The sequence below is a fragment of the Falco biarmicus genome, chromosome 9, assembly GCF_023638135.1.
Source record: "Falco biarmicus isolate bFalBia1 chromosome 9, bFalBia1.pri, whole genome shotgun sequence".
Taxonomy (NCBI): Eukaryota; Metazoa; Chordata; class Aves; order Falconiformes; family Falconidae; genus Falco; species Falco biarmicus.
The window spans coordinates 43,420,909-43,440,308 of NC_079296.1; the positions used below are offsets into that span (position 1 = coordinate 43,420,909).

Below are 19,400 nucleotides of genomic sequence, written 5' to 3' on the forward strand. Positions count from 1 at the left end.
TCCACTTCCCCACTTAAGCAAGAGCAATCCCTAGAGCCGTAACATAGCATAGTTGTCAGATAAAACAGCCCTTGTGCTTTAAGCCTGTGCTGAGTCCTTTCCTGCTCCAGTTTTGGCTGGAATATATGTATGTGTGTGTATATATATATATATATATATATATTTGTGGGTTTTTTTACATGGTGTTGGGAGGGTCACATGCACAATGTTTAGTGACCAAAATCACACAGCTTGTTTCACTACAGGCTGAAACTACGTTTGTGACAGAACAAGTTTTGTGAAGGAGGTTGAAGCTTTGTAAAAACAATTTTTGATTAGTTACAATTGTTTGAAAAGACATGCTGTTTACATGCGCTCTCCCTCCCTCCTAGTGTGGGCCCTTCGGTGCTTTGCCTGAGCGCTGGTGCCAGGACCTTTTCTGGGGCTGCAGGACAAGCATCTCCTCTGCTTTCACCTTCCCTGGAGGCCCTTCCCTCATGTTTGTGTTGGCACCAGTGCCCTACTTGGGGCACCAGGTCTGTGCCTTCCCTGCGCATTTTCTCCTCATTAGGTTCTTATTTAAGTCTTTTGGTTTTTCTGTCATAGGGAAATGGAATATCTGGGTATTACATGCCTTTATACAAAATAAAGTACTTCCCTCTATGGGGATATTAGATTCGGAGGTTTCTATCCTGTACTGGACACCAGCTCTTTCCTGTATCACTTTCCCACCTTTCTAGCATCACAGAAGCCAACTATCTTCCGCCAAAGATGATTAAAAAATAACCTCACCAGGTTTAACTCATCTCCTCAACCCTGCTGTAACAAGCAGGAGGTGATGAACGATCCAGAGAAATACATTGTGCAGGATCAATTGCTTTTTGTTTGGTTTTTTTCTGATTAAAATGCAAAGTGAGCCCCTGGGAATAAATGGAGATAACGTCTTGAAACCAACTCAAATTTATCTTCATGCAGTTCTTGAATTGCTCTACATTAGCCTGCATCTGAGCTATCCTCCAAGCAGCCAAACACGAAGCAGCTGCCCTGTCCCAAAAGCCAGTCGCTTGCAGGCTGAGAGGCAGGGGGTGTGTGTGTGTGTGTGTTGAACCACAAAACCCAGCTCCTTGGGAAACTAGAGGTCTCTGAATTTTTAACAGTGAGCTTGCATGGGAAACTTGCCCATTGACGTTCTGATTTCTTGAATTTACAGCATTTTTAACATCTCAAGTGCGCCAGGCAGTTATTAAAAAAATGACATTGTAGTGTACGTGGAACATGGCTAAGGATTTATGTTTAATATTTCATTCTTCTTCAATAGTTGTAGGAGCCACCAAGTCTAGGATCAGTGAATCACTGTTGGGATATGACTTTGCTTATTGAGTGTTTTTCTCTGTGTATTGTAGACTGGCCAGCAAACTGTGGCAGAGTGTTACTTTCAGCCAAACACTGCAGGGAGAACTATATCAGGCATGGAAGCAAAGCCACACTCCTGGCCTTGGCAAGTCTCCTTGCAGGTATGCACAACCTTTATGACAATTTTTCAGTAATATAAATATCACCGTCTTGGAAGAGGTTGCTGATGAAGTCAGTAACACACTTACTGACAAGTAACACTTCGGCACATTTTTGTGTAGCCATTGGGCTATTCCTGCTGCCGTCAAAGATGTTGTCAAGTCTATTGTAACCCACAACACATATACGCTTGTTCCTCTTGCTTGTAAAGCGCATGTGAGTTGCAGTACCTATCCATCACACCTGACCTTTCCCCTTGATAGGTGGCAAGACATAGAATTTCTGGCCATCAAAGAATCTCCTGTTTCTGCAAAAGGCTATGTGTATATGAAGTGGTCGCTGTTTGAGATGCACCTACCAGCTGAGGCTTGGGACGATTTCAGGAGGGAAAAATAACGACAACAATAACAAAAAAGGCAGAAAAAACGGGCAAGGATTAAAATGGCCATACCCATGGTTTTGTTTTAGAGAACATGTGGGACTCTTAGGAAAAACTACTTGCCTAGGCACATATCACACAAAAGATGCTGTGTTGACAAACATCTGAATGTTTGGGTATGTGCTTACCAACATGTCTGTGCATAGGGTATGGAGTCTTAATTACTTTCACTGAATACATGATGAAGTAGTACACAAATAATGTTATTTCCCTCTACAATTGCTAGTAGCCCCTATTGCACAAGAGAAATAATTTCTGTTGCCACAAGTTCATCTGTTCTTCTTCTCTGTCCCTCTACTCAGCGATGACGTTTCTTTGGCTAAAACTTTTGTTATTTTTTACATTGATAGGTTTGGACCACAACAAGTAAGAGATTTGTTCACGTCTGTGGTGGGACCCTTATTCACGATTGCTGGGTTCTCACTGCAGCCCATTGCTTCCAGAAGTAAGTTCTGCTTTTGGTTAGACTTCCTGGAGAAGCTACAGAAAACCTTTCTGGTAATCTCTTTAAATGAAAGCTGCGTGTGGAGTTTAGGTGTAGTCTGTACTTCTGTTGCATGTGAAGTGGGATAGACTATATGTGAGACAGGCTGATAGTAATTTAAAAAAGTTTGCAGAAATGAGAAATCCTTAACCTAGAAGAAGCGAAAAGGCCAAGTGTGGCATGCAGGAAAAGACCATTACAACATCTGTTCACAGCCTCTGTATGAAACTGTTTGTGTGGGAGTTCAAAAATATTTAGTTTATCTCTGGAATTGAGGTAGCTTGACAAAAAACCGCAAAGATTCAAGGCACGTAAATACAGCACAGAGAGCTCTGAAAATCCCCTGCAGGGAAGTAAAGCCTCGGACTTAAGCAAAACTGACTGCTGCCCCTCTCGGCTCCTTGGGCTGCTTGGTGACTGCGAGGTTGGCCTCTGGCCATGGGCAGGATGAGCTCTGGGGGAAGGCTGGGGATGGATCTGGCATGCAGTTGTGAGACCGAGCACCAGGTCACGGCCTGCCTGGAAGGGGACCAAGGACAGACGTCAGAGAGGATATGAGGGCGGGATGCAGCCAGGCTGACAGGGACAAAGAGAAAACAACCCACTTCCAGCAGCAGAGCTTGAAGCAACTGGTGATTCCCCCGGGAGCTGCATGAATTTCCCCAATGCCTATAAGGACGACCCTTCTATAATTTCATATTCTGCTTTAGGACTGTTGCTGTCTCTGAGAGGAGCGGCCATCAGCTTGCAACTCTGCCTTGGCATCTGGCTTCACCTCTAGCGGTGCCATGCTTGCCTCGCCGCATCAGTGTGCTGCACTTCTTTATTTCCCTTTCAAAAGGCAGCGTTGTGCTGCTTAACTCTGCGGTAGAATTGTAGAACTGGGAAATTACATTATGAGGCATTAAATATAGGAGTTAACACAACTGCTTCTCTTCAGCTGAAACTATTGCAGCTATTGAAAGATGAATGGTCTAAACTGGAACCAGAAACATTCTTTAAGAACATGTGCGTAGACCCCCGTGAAACTTGCTACAAAATCATTGTAGCAGAGAACATTCCTCAGGTTCTTTGTGTTTTGGGTGGTGCAGAGTAGTACAGTTTGGCAGGCCAATACCGAAGAATTGCAGGAAAAGCTTCCACTTCTGTACTGAGGCTCCTGTTTCAAGGGTGTGGAAGGATGAATCTCACCCTGCCCTTCATTCTCACGCTGCAGCCCAGCAAGGAAGAATGTCTTGGAGTGTACAAAGAGGGTCATTAAGCACTTTTGCAGAATCAAGGCAAAGCCAAGCAGTGGCTTGTCAGGAAGGATGGGCTTTATGCTGCAGGACTACACGTATGATTACCATTTAGCAGGAAACAGAACTGAATTCTGGGTACAGCAGCGCATTATGTGGTGTCATAGACTTCCCGAGGGAAAAGTTGCATGTGTTTATCCTCATTAACTATTTTTGATGTGTATGTAGTTGCTTCTTGTGCATCTAAAATGCTTCTCTTTGTACCCTGGTAGGAGGCTTACTGTCAATACTGATGCGGAGTTTTATCCAGCACTGAGGAACAACACAGTACATAAGATTTTATTTTTGCTACTGTTTGAACATGAGGAGATCTTCTTGTTTATTTTTCCACAAAATTGCATCTCTACCCAACCTTCACCCCTAATTTAGCAGACTACCAATTTGTCCTTTGCTTAGACTAATGCCATTTTAAATTCCATTTTTTGATCCGCTATGCAGGTTTGCATAAAAAGGCGCATCTGATGGGGCTAAGGGTATGGCAGAGGGAGGAGCAGCACATACTGCCATCAGTGGTGAGAGGGAAGAGCTCATTAAAAATATGCATACAGTTCCTTACTCTGAAATTCCTTTAAGGGAGAGATGGAAGATGTATCCAGCTGGTGAATCCTCCTAGGAAAGCATAACCTTAACCACAATGCATTCACGCAGACAGCATACTGTGTGAAGCAAACCTGCCAGCACAAGTGGCTCCATGAAAACCATCTAGATTATGATATTGCCTTGGTCAAGCCAATGGGAGACATGACAGCAGGCCGCTTTGTCTGCTGTGCCTGCCTGCCCGAGAGAGGCTGCTCGCTTTACCCGACCCAGTCCTGCTGGGGAACTGGATGGAGGGACGCAACAGGTATAGAAGCGCTGCTGGTTTTCAAGGTCAGACAGGGCTGCTATTATTTTTTTCTCTTACATCCAAATACACAGAGAAGGATTATATAACACATCCTGTGTCTCCTAAGTATTTACACGAGGAGGAAGCCAGATGCCTGAAATGCGTGTTCCTGGAGTAACAGCGCAACTGGGATTAGGTGGCTGGCTTCTACTTTCTCTTATGTCAGCACTAAATTATTTGTACTCTGGCCACAGCCATGAGCCCTAACCACAAGTAAGGCCCTGTTCAAAGGAACACCTCCTCTGTCCATGACCGGAGGAGCTCCTATGTGTAGAAAATGATGACTCAGCTAGCACATGTATGCAGAGCTGCACAGCTACTTAGGTTTCTATTTGAAACCCATTTTCTCTGTTAATTGTTTCAAATACTGTGCAAGCACCTATAAAAGGCAGCGGCTTCACAGACATGCATTCTTGGAGGTGCTGGCTGGGTGGTCCCGGGAAGGCTGGCATCTGCTTGCCTTTAACAGCTAAAAGCATGGGCAGCCTTAGTGCAGCCCGCTCTTGCTGCCCTCCAGAAGAGTAACTGGATTCTTTTCCCAGCTGAAAACCATGATGGCAGGTATTAGGAAGTGTTCTGCTATGCTGCACACTTGGGAAAACACAAAATACTACAATATAAGTACTGTGTTAAGCCAAACCAAGCAATGCCCATTGGCAGTTTCCCAGCGAGCACGAAAAAGACCAAAACTGGTGGCTGGCCACATCCCCTGCCATGTACCGGACTTCACCCTTCCCCTCTGCTTTGCTTCGCCGTGGGTGGGGAGGGTGACCCGGTGCTGTCGGAGGTTTTGAGGTGGGCCAGGCCGTCAGTGGTGGTGGACTTCAGCACGTCCCGCCTGCAGACGAACGGAGGCAGCGTGGCTCGGCTGGCCATGGCCTGTGCAGGGCTGAGGGAGCCGGGCAGCCCTCCCACTGCCTGCCGGGTACCCCAGCTGCTGGGCAGCTCTCCCACCACCACAGGGAAAACGGGAGAGGGGAGGATGGAGGGGGCACGCCAGGGATCACGAGCTGCAAGGCCTCTTCCTGGGGCAGAGGCTCCGGTGGGGCAGGGCTGCCGGCTTTGCGTGGGGTGAGGGGCGCTGAGGCCCGTCTCCGGCCTGCCGTGGGCCGCACCGGTGCTGGGAAGCTCATGGGTCCGCCAGCTTGGTGTCTTCACCAGCACCAAGGCCTTCCCGCCCTGGCTGGAGGCCGCACGCCGCCATGGCGGGCCCTGAGGTTTGTGTGGGACAGAGGTGTCGAGGCCACGAGCCGCGCTGCTGCGGGCCTGTCTGACAGGATTTGCTGTGCTGGGTTTGCTGCGATTCACGGTGTTTGGCTGCTTTGCGGAACAGCACCACACACAGACACACACAGCCCGCTCCTCTGCCCCGCTCCGCCTTCGTGCTGCCCCCTTCACCGCCCTCCGCCTGCGCGCCCTCGGGCCGCCCCCGCTCCCTGCCCCCGCTGCCATGGCGGCGCCCCGCCCGGCCGCGCAGGCTCTCCGCCGCGCCGCCAGGGGGCGGGCGGGCCGGCGCTCTCGCGAGAGCGGCCCTTGCTGGCCGGGCAGCCGCGGCGGCGCTGGGTTGAGGGGACGCCGCGCCGGGCGCCGGTAAGCGGCACCGCGGGGGCGGGCGGTGGCTGGGCCGGGCCCCCCCGCGGGCCGGGCCGGCGGCGGTTGCGCGCCAGCGGGGACGGACACGCGTTACCGTGCGGCGGGCGGGTGGTGGTGGTGAGGGAGGGCCGGTGGTGCGGTTAGTTTCTGTGGGGGATTTCTCTGGCGGTGCCGCCGTCGCCGCCTGCCGCAGCCCGCTGGACGGGCGGTCCGCGTTGTCCGGGGGTGGCGGCTGCACCCCCGCGGGCCGGGGCTCCGCGCAGGCGGGCGGCGAGGCCGGCGGGGCGCGGGGCCGCCGCGGGGTGAGGTGCCGGGCCCGCCGCGGGGCCACCCGCCAGCAGCCGGCGGGAAGTCGCCCGGGCCCGCCCGGCGGGGGTCGGCATGGCCGGGCGGGGCGGTCCGGGAACCGGCATTCGGTGGTGGAGGGCTGACAGTGATCGGATACGAAGACATGGTGGATTTATTTTTTTTTCTCACTAATCTCGCTTCCTTCTTATGCCCGTGAGGGGTTGAGCCGCTAGCACTCCTAAAGTCATCTCACCCCTAAACTGAAAAGTCAGAATCTTGTGTCAGCGCTTGTCAAAGGTTGTGTAAGTATTAACAGCCGGTGTTAGAAACGATCAGGAGTTGTTGTACACCATGCTTACTGACAGGTTGAAAAACCGGCGTTGTTAGGTGGTTGGTAAGTGGTTCGAGCCAGAGCTTTCAGGGATTTTGTCAGGCCTTCTTTCAGCTTTAACCTCAGTATTTGTGGCTGGGGTTAAAGGGAAAAGCCGACAGAGCAAAATGATTGTCCTCCACTGGGGTTTCTTCCACTGGGGTTTTAGGTAAGGCATGCATCATGGGAGGGGAAGGAAGCTGACAGTCAAGTAAAAAATAGGGTTCAGAACTCTGCAAGTGCATAACGTTATGTTGATGGATATACAAAGAGCGTGGCAGTGCTACCTTAGGGGCCTATCACTTGTTTTCCAAAGGGTTTTAAATGCAAAAGTCAGAAGGATAGATGTGTTGTAATATAAAACCTGTGTTAAGATAACAGTGGTCTTTTCCACTCTGGAAGATCTACTTTGGTGTTGTATGCAATTATGGCACCATGATTTCAGGCTTTTGTATTCAGATATTTTGTGATTGTACTTTGCCTGCTGTGCTGTCCTTTAAAAAAAATGTTTACGATGGATAGAATAAAGCGATGATCAGACCTCTTGTCTCAGCTGCACTGGTAACTTGCGACTCTTCAGAACCCAGCTCTGGTGAAGAAGTCTTGGTATCTGTACTTTGTGCGCTGAGTGGCCTCTTCCAAGGCTAAAATAGGCTGAAAAGGCAGTTGCATGTGTTCCGGTCTGTGGCCCAGATCCAGTACAGTGCAGGCAGGTGAAAACTACTTGAATTTTAGGAAAATGTATTACCTGGAACTTTTTCCCTTATAATTCCTTAAGGTGTTAATTTCACTTTGTCTTTTACTCAGAACTGTTAGAGGTCATTTTTTCTGCTTGTGGCTTACAAAACAGGGTGTTACATACTTGTTTTGGAGGAAAATAATCCTCCCAGCAGAAGGTCCACGAAGGTCCTGGGTTGCGAGGCTGATGCTGTACTGTATAAAATGCTTGTTATGTTTGGATGCAAATGGAAATTTCTGAGATTCAGCTTGTGTACTTACAGTACTTCACTCTCTGACCACAACTCCCACGTACCTTATTTGGGATGGTACTTCAGAAGAAGTACTGTTTTTTGGTGGAGTAAATGGAGACTAAGCGTGATTCCAGTTCAAACAAGCCAGCTGGTTTTAAAACCGCATGAAGTCAGGTCAGAGAGACCTTTCGGACAGCCTTGGCCTGCCAGCTGAAAGAAATCTTTCCGCATTTATAAATAGAGCCTGTTCGATGTGAGGTTTTGTTCCCGGCACGGCCATCTTTTTGAGGTTATTCAACACTCGTTTGAAATGGAAAACAATGATCTTCCCGGGGGTGGCTGGGCTGAAAGGCTGGTAAAACCAGTTTTCTGCTGGCTGGTTAGCAGCTTGCGTGGGCGAGGAAGGCTCGCCCCCTCCCCTGTGCCCCAGCCACGTGGGATTTAGTGAAAATGGAGAAAGATGATTTTTGTCCAGCAGTTTCTGATCTACAAATAAAAGCAAAAGAAGACACCTCGGGAGTAGAGGGCAGGCAGCTTGTTGAAGACTGGAGGTTGTGCGGAGAAGCGATACAGTGGCCAGGAGTTTGGGCTGCAGGGTCGTGGTGGTGACAGCTCCCCGGCAAGGCTTTTGGGTGTCGGAAGACAAAAATCTTTCCGTAAAGGCCACCGGTTATTTTGCGAATAGAGACAATATTACTATCTTCCTGCCTCATTTGGGCGGTTCTTTCGGTTTCAGCCCTGTAACATTTTAACTGATTACGTGCAGACACGTACCTCTGCTTTCCTCGCCTGCGTGCGGGAGCGTGGAGCGAGAGCAGATAAGGGCTGTGCGCGCGTCGGTCTCAGTTGGGGCCCTCCGGAGCTGGCCACAGCCCAGCCGTTTGTTAGCAGAAGGATTGCTGGAACATCCCAGGTGCCGTGCCGTGCCGTGCCGGGGAGCCTCGCTGCGGGGTCTGGGTGCGCCCGGGCACGGGGAGGGGTATCTCATGTGGCCGGCGTGGAGGCTCGCAGCCCCGTGTAGCCCTCCTTGCTGCAGAAGGGCCGCGGGCTGGAGGCCTGCGCGCTCGGGTGCGCTCTGCTGCATCGCCTGTGTGAAAAAGGCGCATTGCCACAGCGCTGAAGTTGCAAGACATCGCGGGTTTGTTGCAAAACGCTGCGGTTCTGCGGTTTGAGCTGCCGGGGGGATGCTAGGAGGCTCTCGGCGCGCTAGAGGACGGGGGAGGGGAGCGCGGCTGGGGCTCTGCCGCCGCCCCCTCGCCGGGCGGGGGTAAGATGGCCGTACCGGGGCCCGGCCCCCCCCCGCGCCCCCCGGGGCGGCTCCGGCGCCTCCCCCGGCCGCTGCCGACGTGCGGGCGCGCCGTGGCGCCGTGGCCGCGGGGCGGGGCGCGGGCTGGCGGCCCCGATAAAGCGCGGGCGGCGCCGCAGGGGGCCGCGGTGGGCTGCCCGCCGAGCCCCCGCCTGCCTCGCCTCCGTCGGCGGAATTTGGAGCGGATTCTGCAGCGGGGCTGAAGGCAGCTGCGCGTTCGGGGGCCGTGCTTGTGCGGGATGGAAGGCTGCGAACGGCAGCAGCTTTATAAGCAGGCCGCTGCCGGGTTGCTGCCCTCGCTCGGAAAGTAAGTGCAAGCCCGGCGATGGGGAGGGGCATGTGTGTGTGTGTGCGCCTGTGCATCCCGTGGTACCCGCGGGGGGATGCTCCGTGCGGGTGGGAACACTTCGGTGGCGTGGAATTTGCCAAAAATGATGCCTCTGTATTGCAGCTGTGTACGCTGTTGCAGACGTGATCTTGGGTGTCTTGAACCCCTACTGCTGTTTGGTGGTACTTGCGCAGCAAGGAAGTAGGTGGTTACCCCCACTTGTTTTCCTTAGAGGCCTGCAAAAACTGGGAAGGGTGGAGTGACTCTTCCTCAACTGTAACGTGAGTTTTATTGGCTACTGACAAAGCATAAGAACAGCTGTTTTACAAGAGCTGGCTGGCAGGAGGAAAGCAGCATTCATTCTTTTTGTATACATTTCGGAGAGCAACTCTTCCAAGCAAATGAAAAGGCAGAAAAGCAACAAACACAAGTATTTTCAGAGATAGAGGAGAATGTGTAAGTTTCTTACATTTGACTGTCCCAGTATGTAGTTGCTAATGCAGTGTGAAAAAGTAGTATTTCTTCAGATACTGAGCCCAGTTCCCTCGAGGCATAAATTCAGAAAACACATAAATGGTAATGCGGCATACATTGGACTTGGCATTTGTAGATACACAGCTCAGCATAGTTTTCACAATTTTAAGTACGTTATCTGCTGTGCAAGCCAACATGGCAATTACGTTTAGCTTTTCAGACTTTGACTCGGTTGTTACATAGAAGTATGATGAATAAAATAATGAAGAACAATAGGATTTTTTTGTTGACTTTTGAGTATCTGATAGCTCTTAATATATCTAACGCCTTGGTTTTCTTGGCTGGCTATATCTCTGCCTTTGCACTAATACTTTTAGGTTGCATCTGAGAGCTAGGGCTCCCGCTTATGCTTTCCTGTAGGTTGTACATGAGAGAGTTGATAAGCCAGATAAAATCTGGGGGAGGGGTGTTGTAAAGAGAAAGCTTACCTTTTATTGAACATCAGTGGCAAGGTGAAGGTCATGAAATCTTGCAGTATTGAACCTGTGAATGTGTTACAGAGTATGCAAATACAAAGACGAAACTGACATTCATAGCATGGAATGGAAAATGAGGTATTTTGGACTTCCGCACTTTGTCTAATTTGGTGTAGAATTAACATAAACTTAAAAAATAAATTCAAGGTTACTTCTCTTCTGGTTTTGCTCTGCACTTCCTAGAAGGTGAGATGTTACGTCAAGGATGGAATTGAGTTTTGTACGGGGGCTTGGCATGGCTTTGGTGCCTGCTCCATTTCTCATGGCTGGGGGCACCTGGGAGATGGGAAGCCCATGGTGTGGAGGGAACTAAGGGAGATGCAGCCTCTGCCGCTGCCTCACAGCGAACCTTGCTTTTCCTGCCAGATTCCACTTGTGAGCCACTCCTGGCCCTCTGCTCTCTGATGTACACAACTTGCATGTATCTGGTGGGCCTTGGCTATAGAAGGATTTTTGGGTTGCAGTTTATATGGTTATGGGGCTCAGAAATCACAGACTGAATAGCTGCTCGGTAACACAAGCTCCATGGTCACCTTGTCATATTCAAAATACTCTTTCAGTTCCCTCCAGAGGAGTGGTAAAATCTGTGAAATATTTAGATTGGCATATGTGTACGCTTCTAATCAACTCTGCTGGGAATTTCTGTAGCTGTCATTGCTGAAGACTTGTTTTTAAATAGAATGTTTGCTACAAATGTTTAATTAGTGCTTCAGGAATCCCATGAAACCAACAGGAGAGCTGAAACAAAATATCTGCCATTTAGGAAAAATGCTTATATTGATGCTTCCCATTTTTACTAAATATCCATATTTAGCTTTTTTCCCCTTAACTTGCAGACTCCTTAACAGTGTAACTTGAGTAGAAATTCTGTATCTGAGCTCCTTTTACTTGAGGATATGCTGAAGCTAAGTTACCACAGCAGTGACCAGGACAAAAATAATGGGCAGCTGCTCTCAGTTTTGACCTTTGCAGCTTAGTAAAGAGTGATCTGTGTATCAACACTTGGTTTTTCAGTCGATCAAACGATATTAGAAGTTTTCTCATTCATGGGAGCCAGTTCATTCGCCTGCAGCTGAAAAAAGGGTGACTGAAACATTTCCTGGCCCTTGCCAGGCCGTTCTACCCCAGCTCCGGCAGAGCTGTGGAACCTTGCCTCAGCTGCTGGAGTTTGCTGGCTAAACATAAAAGCCGCAGAGGAGGATTGCCTAAGTGCCTGTGGTTGAAGCTGTTGTCAAATATGTGTTGGTTTTCCTTCGATTGTGCAAATTCCATGGGCCGAAGTGTTTGAGAGACCGTTGTTGCTCCTGGAGAAAGCTTTATCTGTGTTTAGAAAACTTGCATTGGTGTAGGGTCTTAGCAGATCTTTTGTTCACCTTTATAGTGAAGTAGAACAGATGGTTCTTCATATGATGCCCTTCCTCTTCCATTAAAGAGGAATAGAAACTTAAGATTTTTTTTTTTTATTATTCAGTTTTAGGAACACTTCAAGAATGAGTCCAACACAAGATAGAAGTAGAAGCTCCTGCAGCAGTGAGCCTCTGGCAAAGTGCCTTCAAGCAAAGAAGGACTTGGAAACAGCTATATCTGGAATTGTCAAAGCTGAACAACAGATTAAAGAGAACTGGCGGGAGGTAACTTAAAATTCTTTTTTTAAAAAATATGTTTTAATAACTAACATGGCTTTAATGCCAGTTTTTATTATTCCAGAGTACTTCCTATTATGGTGATGGTGTGAAATTTCCCTAGAGACTTGCAAACATCTTGCTGTGTAATTTGGTCGTGCTCTTGATAAAGGTATTCCTGTATTACTAGCTTAGGCACGCAGAATTCCCTAAAGCTGTTGGTTGAAACACCCGTATAGAGAGATACTGCAAGTGACATTGTTCTTCGGTACTTCTTTAAAGGTAGCCGTGGAACTTTTACTAACTTGAGTCATGTGGTGCTCTGGGTGACTGTGGTTAGCTCTTGAGAAATAAATTGCTCCAAAAATAACACTTATCTATGACAAATACTATTTTGCAATTGGTGCAGCATATGCTTGTTCATCCAGTTTGACAGATGTTCTAGAAAGGCTACCTGTTACCTTACAGGTAAAAGCGAAGATTCACAGCCACATAAGCCGCCACCTGGAATGCCTGCGCAGCCGTGAGGTTTGGCTGTTTGAGCAGGTGGATCTCATCCAGCAGCTGAAGGAGGAGGCACTGCAGCAGCAGGCGCAGCAGCTCTATTGGGTAAGGTTGGGTTGTAAATTGTTGCACTGGCATTTTGAAGTAAACTTTGTCCTTGCAAGTATTTTCTCAGTTTTACTCTTAGAAGCCAAAACAGTAACATGTGTTTTGTGTTCCATCCAGTACTTGGGACAATTCAATTGTCTTATTCATCAGCTGGAGCGTTCCTGCAGTAACGAACTAGCAAACCAGATTTCAGCTTGCTTGGAGAGGTAAATACATTTTATGGTGCAAATGAATTGGTATTTATTTTGACTCACAATTTTAATCTGATTTTTGATTCTAATAGATCTAACTCACTGTTCCTACATTTTTAATGGTTCCTGGAAATAAGATCTTCAAAGCAGTCGAGACAGGATTCCGCTCATCTTTTTTTTCTTTGACTGAAAGTACAGGGCTATAAAGAGCAGGGGAGGCACTCATTTGTGCAGAGTATTTCAAATGTTTAGTTGTTGATGGCAGTTAAAGTAAGAAGGAGAAACTTGGTTTTTGCTGTCTCTTTGTTCTGTTCCTGGTTTGTGGATCCTCTTTATTTGTGTTTGTGAGGGACATCTTTATTTTTATGCATGTAATTAGAAGTCTTTTTGTTACCTAATTAATACCAAGTCAGCTTGGAATTCTTTTTATGAAATAATGGACTGATTGCTAAAACATGACAGATGAAGATTGTAAATTATTTTTTTTTCTTTCTGCAACTACCACCTTACTCTTTCAGACTGGAAAGTCTTACTCTTAAACCAGAGGAGTCTTCCATCCTGAATTTTGAGGCTGACACATCTTACCTTCGCCAGGCTATTACCTCATTTGGTTCAATTAAAACGATGGTGAGCACTAAGGCTTTCCTGGGTTGGAATACTTGGAAAAAAATATCTTTTTTTTAGAGGCAATAGTGTGATATACTCGAAGTGATGTTTCTACTTTTAGTTACACCTTGTATGGATCTTGTGTGTGAGTCATATAGTTTTAGCTGTATAATATACATGTGGTGGTTTATTAATTATTGCATGTAGTTGATCGAACTTAGCTCTAGTTATGTACATGTTACTTTAATAGATTTTGGCAGAGACTGAGGGAACAGTGGTTGTATTCTTACTCCAGCAACTGAAAATTAATGCTACGGTATTCTTTAGATATTAATAGTTATACATTGTAGATGGCTTGCTGTGATAAAATTATTTTGGGATTCTTAGGTAAGCACAGTATTTCCTGTATTATTGGAGATAATTCTCTTAAAGAAAGTGGACTGAAGGTAGTAAATCTTTCTCCATTCTGTTTTTAAATGTTGGGAAAATAGTTAGCCACAAAGAACTGACCAGTTGTAACTGTGCTTTATTTCTACTTTATTGTAGAATTAATCCTAGAAACTAAACAAAATTGACATGTAAATTAACTTTTACTTTTCTTACATTACAGCAAACCTCTGAGAGAGAGAATACTTCTCCCTGGTTCCCAGGGCAGAATTGTGCCCTGATGAACTGCGAGCAGGTAAGGTTAAGATCTTACCTGTATCTGAAAGTTTAGTTGTATTAAAGGAAAAAGAGTAACTTGAGCACAGTATGTTAGCTTGCTTGAGTAATGACTTCTGTTTGTTTGTTAAGAAGTTTGAGAAGTCAGTAACAGTCACTGCGGTGAGCGTTAGTGATCTGATGTTCTAGCTGCTCCAGGAACAGGCATGCAAGAACATAGTATGAAAGTGAATTTGGATTGTGACTGTCAGTCAGAGTTTTTTAAGTGACCGTTCCTTGATGTTGTCAAGCCAGGACTTGGAACTATCCAATTCCTTTTAATGCAGAAATTAGTGGGAAGTCTTACATTGGGCTCTGCACAGAAACAGCATCAGTGAAGGCGGGTGGCAAATTAGTCATGGGAGTTGTGGTCAAAAGGAGGGTTATGGCTGGGTTACACGTATCAGAACTGTGCATTGTAGAAGTTGTCGCTTCCCGTTTTTGTCCTTTATTCTCTGAAGAATCTGGGATCACAAAAATAGCTATCAGTGCGGTGGCTTAAAGTCATACAGGCGATGGAAGATTTACTTTTTTCTTAATTAGAAGGGACTGGGAGTTTTTTGGTTCAGAAGTGCTGATGCATGTTGAGTGTCTGTTTTGATGTTCACCATAGATTGCTTTGGCAATTAGACTGTCTCTTAACTAAGAACATTCTTTCTCAGCAGAAGAAAGTCCCCCAGTGTGGGACAGTGAGTGCCTCACTTGCTGACTGGCTACTTGGAAGCAGACCTGCAGGTGTTTGCCAGGCTCCGTATGTTCCCAGCACCAATCTTGAAGAATGGGTTATGCAAAAATGCGTGTCAGAGCCCAGCCAGGTAAGCCTGTATGCACTAACCTAGTTTTTTAATAAAGGGGAAAATACTATGCGATCGCAGGCAGAATACGGTGGGAATTAAACCTTCTGTAATTCTCTTCTCTCTGCCTCATGCTCAGCTAACACTTCCGGGCTTACTATCGGAATGCTCCAAGCGGTAACTGCAAACGGTAACTGCACATTGTCTTTCAGTGTTAATAGATGTATTTCAATGTGTCTTTGCTAGGATTTAAATTCTTCCAAAGTCTGTTATTTTGAGGAAGCCTGGGGGAATCTGAAAGATTTGGAAAACTGGCTCCTGCAGAATCAACAGCGTGATGTTGCTGGGAAGACAGACTCCCCTGGCCACAAGGACTCCAGCTCTACTTTCAACTCATCCTTTTCCACTTTTGACAAGGTGGAGGAATTGGGATCCCTTGGACAAGAAGAGATGGACCTTTCTGACTGGCTGCTTGCTCCTGACACAGAAAATGGAAGCAGTGCTTCAGATGAGAAATGGAAGTATGAATTTAAACCTTTTAGGGAAGAATTTAATTTGAATGATTGGCTCCTCAAAGCTGAAACATGTACCAGTTGTCGCAGCAGCCAGATCAAGAGCGTGGAAATTGAGAACCTGGGAAATCTGAAGTGCCTGAATGAGCATCTTGACGGAAAGAAGTCACCCACAACATCTGCTGTAAATGCTTGGCTTCTTCAGCATCCCCAGGCCACATTTAAAGTGGAAGATGTATGCAAAGCTAATGAGCTGTGTGCCAGCTTTTCAGAATGCGTGTGTGATGAAAACTGTGGAAAAGAGGCTCTGTGTAAATGGCTTCTGAAGAAGGAAGGGAAGGATAAAAATGGAGTTCCGGTCAGCCAGAAAGATGGTTCAAACCTCGAGCATGAGAAGACCAAGTCTGCTGCCAATACCTGGCTTAACCCCATGCAGCAGCTCACAGGGGAACCCGTTAGTGCAGAGAAAGCAGATTATTCAGCAGAGATCGCAGAACCCTTGAAAGTATTGCTTGAAAGGCCTCTGACAAGCTGGCTAGCTAAGTCTGAGCACAAAGCAGAAAGTGCAGAAGAAAAGGCGAGTAGGGAAAAAGCAAATAATAGTTTCAAGAGTCCTTTCCTAGACCTCCTGGCTCCGTTCCATCTCCCCTTGAACGTAAGCAGTTGGGTGTTGGCTTCAAACAACCTAGAAAACGCTAACCCACCTCCAGTGGAAGATAAATGGCTTCTACGCAAGAAAGCGCAAGTGAGCATGTTTCTGTTACTGCTGTGTCTTAAGTCAATGTGCTGGGTTTATTGTTCTACTGAGTGTAATGCCTGCCTTCTCTTCCAAATTCATAGCTCTTCTGGATAATACTGACTTCGCAGTTTTTAGGTTTCATAGCTGTTTTAATGTTTTCAGTGTTTATTACTTAGTTACTTCAGTAGCTGTGGCCAGTGTTTAACGCAAAACGAGTTGGTATGTTTTACTAAATGAAGAAAGTATACATATCTAAGACTCGGAGGTCAGTTTTATTTTCTTTTTGAACACTTGACAGAATTTGAAGATACTTCAGAATGTGTTTCTGTTTGGATATTGGTAATTAATGTGACTTCTCTTTCAGGACTTTGGCCTTCCTACAGTTTGTGACCTTTTTGCCTGTATGAAACTCAATGGAGATAAAGAAAAATGGCTGTATCGGACTCCTTTACAGGTAGGATGCACAGAATGTGTTAGAATAGCTGAGCCTAAGCAGGACTTGGGGGTACAGAATACAGACACTGGCAGCTGTCACCTTCAGAGTTCTCTAAATGTAATGTTTAACAGCATTGTGACTTCCTTCCCATATACCTTTTTAACAGCTTGGACCATTCCACTTGGTCATTATTCCTCCTCTTTTTATCACAAGCCAGGGAGAGAGCTCATTTATGTTCTTGAGTAAACCACTCTTTAACTGATTGGCACTTAATAAAATTGTAGTAACTTCTGCTGTAACTAGAAGGTGCAATTAATGTCTGAATTTCCAGGCAGCTGCTTTCTTATTTTGGTAATGTATTTACAGCTGATGTCATGCTTTTCCTTTTTTGCTGAGGTAACTCCTTATCATTGTGTTTGAAATTAATGAAAAAAGTCCTTAGCAGGCATACTTCAAACCCTAAAAGGCAAGATACTCAGTTCTGTATTTTAATATGAGCCCCCTGCCCCGCTCCAGATGTCTTGTACATGGTTTTTTTTCCCCAGAAGTGTTGCTTTCTGTTTATCAAACGTAATAACCCCATTTTATTTTTTTTTAGATGTGAAGAACTGAAGCATCGAAATTGTCCCCTTCGTAATGATCGATCGCACATCACACTGAACGACTGCAGCCAGCTGAATTCTTGTGTTTTGTGTTTGGCCGCCTGCTTTTCTTCTAAAATTTTAACAAAAAGAAAGATTACTCATATAATAGAGTGATGGTGCAGAAGATGCCTTTTTGTTCTGAGTAATTCTGAAATATAAACCCACTGAGCATAAGCAATCTGATACTATAGAGGTGTTAGTAAATTTGTATCTGTTATGGGACTACGTGAATCTTCTTTTAATGGGTTGTCACTTGAAATATGTTGAAGCCAGTGCAAGTATAAAGCAAAATCTCTCTGGTGCTGTGAAACGTCCACCTTTTGGCAGTGACTTTGGAAGTGTCATTCATTTCAGCTGCTGCAACTTTGTCATGAGTTGGGTTCCAGCCTGCTGGGATTGCAAGATAATTTGGGCTGTATTTGGAAGCAATTTCTTTTATTGAGCAGTTTCTAACTTGAAAGGTTTCATTTGCGTCTTGTTTTGGTGCGTCTCCCAGCGGAATATGTGTAGTCCAGAGTTTGAAAAAGACACAGATTTATGGGACCTGACACGTGATGGGAGAATTGGTGACTTAGTTCTGAATGAGTATTTTTCTTGCAAATTTTTGAGCCATTCAGAGAACAGGGTAGGGTGATAATTTTCATGCGTCTGTAGATCAGATCCTACCGTGTCCCCAGCATTTAATAACTATGTGAATTTCACTGAAAAAGCTGTGAGATGAAAAGAGTATGTGTCTGCTAGTTCTAGGTAATTCATGGCTAAACCACTGGAAAGCAGGCATCTTAGCCACATAGTATTTAGAGGTAATATTTGGGAAGTTAAATGCTTTCTCATCAGATTGATGTCATGCTGTTGAATTGGGAGACACTAACTTGACAAACTGTGGCTCCCACTGATGCATTTGAAAGATACTTAAATCTGTGGATTTCCATGTTGTTATGCGTATGAAAGTGGGGTCGAGTAACTGATCCCTATAGCTGTGGCTATAACATGAGCAATGCCTCCTTAGGTATCTAGCATTTTGAGCCTGTAGGAAAGAGTGTGGAGGTGTTAGATGGAAATGTGGATCACACCTGTCAGCTTGCATAAAAAACCATTAAGTTATGTAGTTTCTGGTGCAGCTTGTACTCACTTAAATTGCTCTTAATGGTTATCGGATTAAGCTGCCTCTTCTCCCCATCCCTGCAGCCTGCCTGGGAATGGAAGTGATTTCAATTCTTCACAACCCTGTAGAAAAGAACTTACTAGCAAGATCCAACCTTGGTATTGTTTTGAAGTGTGAACACATTCCTGTCTGGTAGGACCTGTGCATTTATTTATAAGTAAGTTTTTAGTCAGTGAGGAAGATACTGCACATCTGAAACCAGACCCTGAAAGGGCTTAACATCAGTGGAGCACTTGGGGCTTTCTGCGGGAAGAAGAAAGACATTTTTGAAGTTCCCTTTTCCCCTTGAACGTGTCGTCATTGCTACATGGGAAGACTGCACTGTGACTAACTCCAGCAACAACCTATTTTGATTGGCAGTGGAACTTAACGAAGGTGACCGACGTGCAGCCCACCTCTTAACAATTCCTTGTAGTTGTCATTGTGTGCTACTTGGTCAGCTCATGAGCCTTTAAAACTTGGGGGTATGTATTCCTTTACTTACTCGACTGACTTGTTATCACTAATTGATATTTATGTAAAACATTGATTAGTCTTTTCCATTAAAAACTAATTGCAACCAAAGGGTGTGGTACATCTTCCTTGCAGGATGGTTAACAAAAATGTTGCGGCGCGTTGCCTAGTTAAACTCTGGGTGCTGCTGCAGCCGTGCTTGCGCCCCGTGCTGGATTCGCATGCCTTTAGTTCTTTGTCTTGTCACTACCACAGTTGCGTGGAGCTGCACTCCAAAGCCAGGGAGCCCAGGCACGAGCCCAGGCACCAGGCAGGAGCTCAATGGACAACACCTGCCCATTGCCACACTGCGGCATGACACCTGGGATACACGGCCAGTGTGGCTACATCACCCAGCCTTTGCCCAGCTACTGTAAGAAACACAGATTTGGCCCAAATAACATGTTTCTTATTGCACTTA

At 46.2% G+C, this 19,400-nt stretch overlaps 2 protein-coding genes across 8 annotated transcripts in view; both read left to right on the forward strand.

Annotated features, from left to right (window-relative positions):
- Positions 1-5,908, forward strand: part of GPRIN2 (G protein regulated inducer of neurite outgrowth 2) — a 30,457-nt gene extending 24,549 nt beyond the window's left edge. For 2 of the 3 annotated variants that reach the window (XM_056351823.1, XM_056351822.1), the window contains exons 3-4: positions 1,383-1,493; positions 2,281-5,908. The gene's annotated coding sequence lies outside the window, so the exon portion shown is untranslated. Of the gene's footprint in view, positions 1-371; positions 2,260-2,280 lie in introns of those variants that run through there. The other variant, XM_056351824.1, reaches the window with a different exon arrangement.
- Positions 5,909-6,037: 129 nt separating this feature from the next.
- Positions 6,038-19,051, forward strand: NCOA4 (nuclear receptor coactivator 4). Of its 5 annotated transcripts, none has more exons than XM_056351817.1 (10): positions 6,038-6,188; positions 11,936-12,095; positions 12,555-12,695; positions 12,816-12,904; positions 13,408-13,516; positions 14,106-14,177; positions 14,860-15,012; positions 15,238-16,248; positions 16,607-16,696; positions 17,277-19,051. In XM_056351817.1, exons 1-10 carry the CDS (start codon positions 6,049-6,051, stop codon positions 17,280-17,282), a joined length of 1,971 nt encoding a protein of 656 aa, XP_056207792.1. In that variant the 5' UTR covers positions 6,038-6,048; the 3' UTR covers positions 17,283-19,051. The 5 variants fall into 5 exon arrangements, with proteins under 5 accessions (XP_056207792.1, XP_056207796.1, XP_056207795.1 ...); XM_056351821.1 differs by lacking the exon at positions 6,038-6,188 and adding an exon at positions 6,633-6,781; XM_056351820.1 differs by lacking the exon at positions 6,038-6,188 and adding an exon at positions 8,574-8,733.
- The last annotated feature ends 349 nt before the right edge of the window (positions 19,052-19,400 follow it).

Coding starts and splice junctions, on each gene's coding strand:
- NCOA4 (XM_056351817.1), top strand. CDS start 6,049: ATGGCGGCGCCCCGCCCGGCCGCGCAGGCTCTCCGCCGCGCCGCCAGG. Junction 12,696..12,815: donor AGGCGCAGCAGCTCTATTGG/GTAAGGTTGGGT, acceptor TGTTCCATCCAG/TACTTGGGACAATTCAATTG. Junction 16,249..16,606: donor TTCTACGCAAGAAAGCGCAA/GTGAGCATGTTT, acceptor CTTCTCTTTCAG/GACTTTGGCCTTCCTACAGT.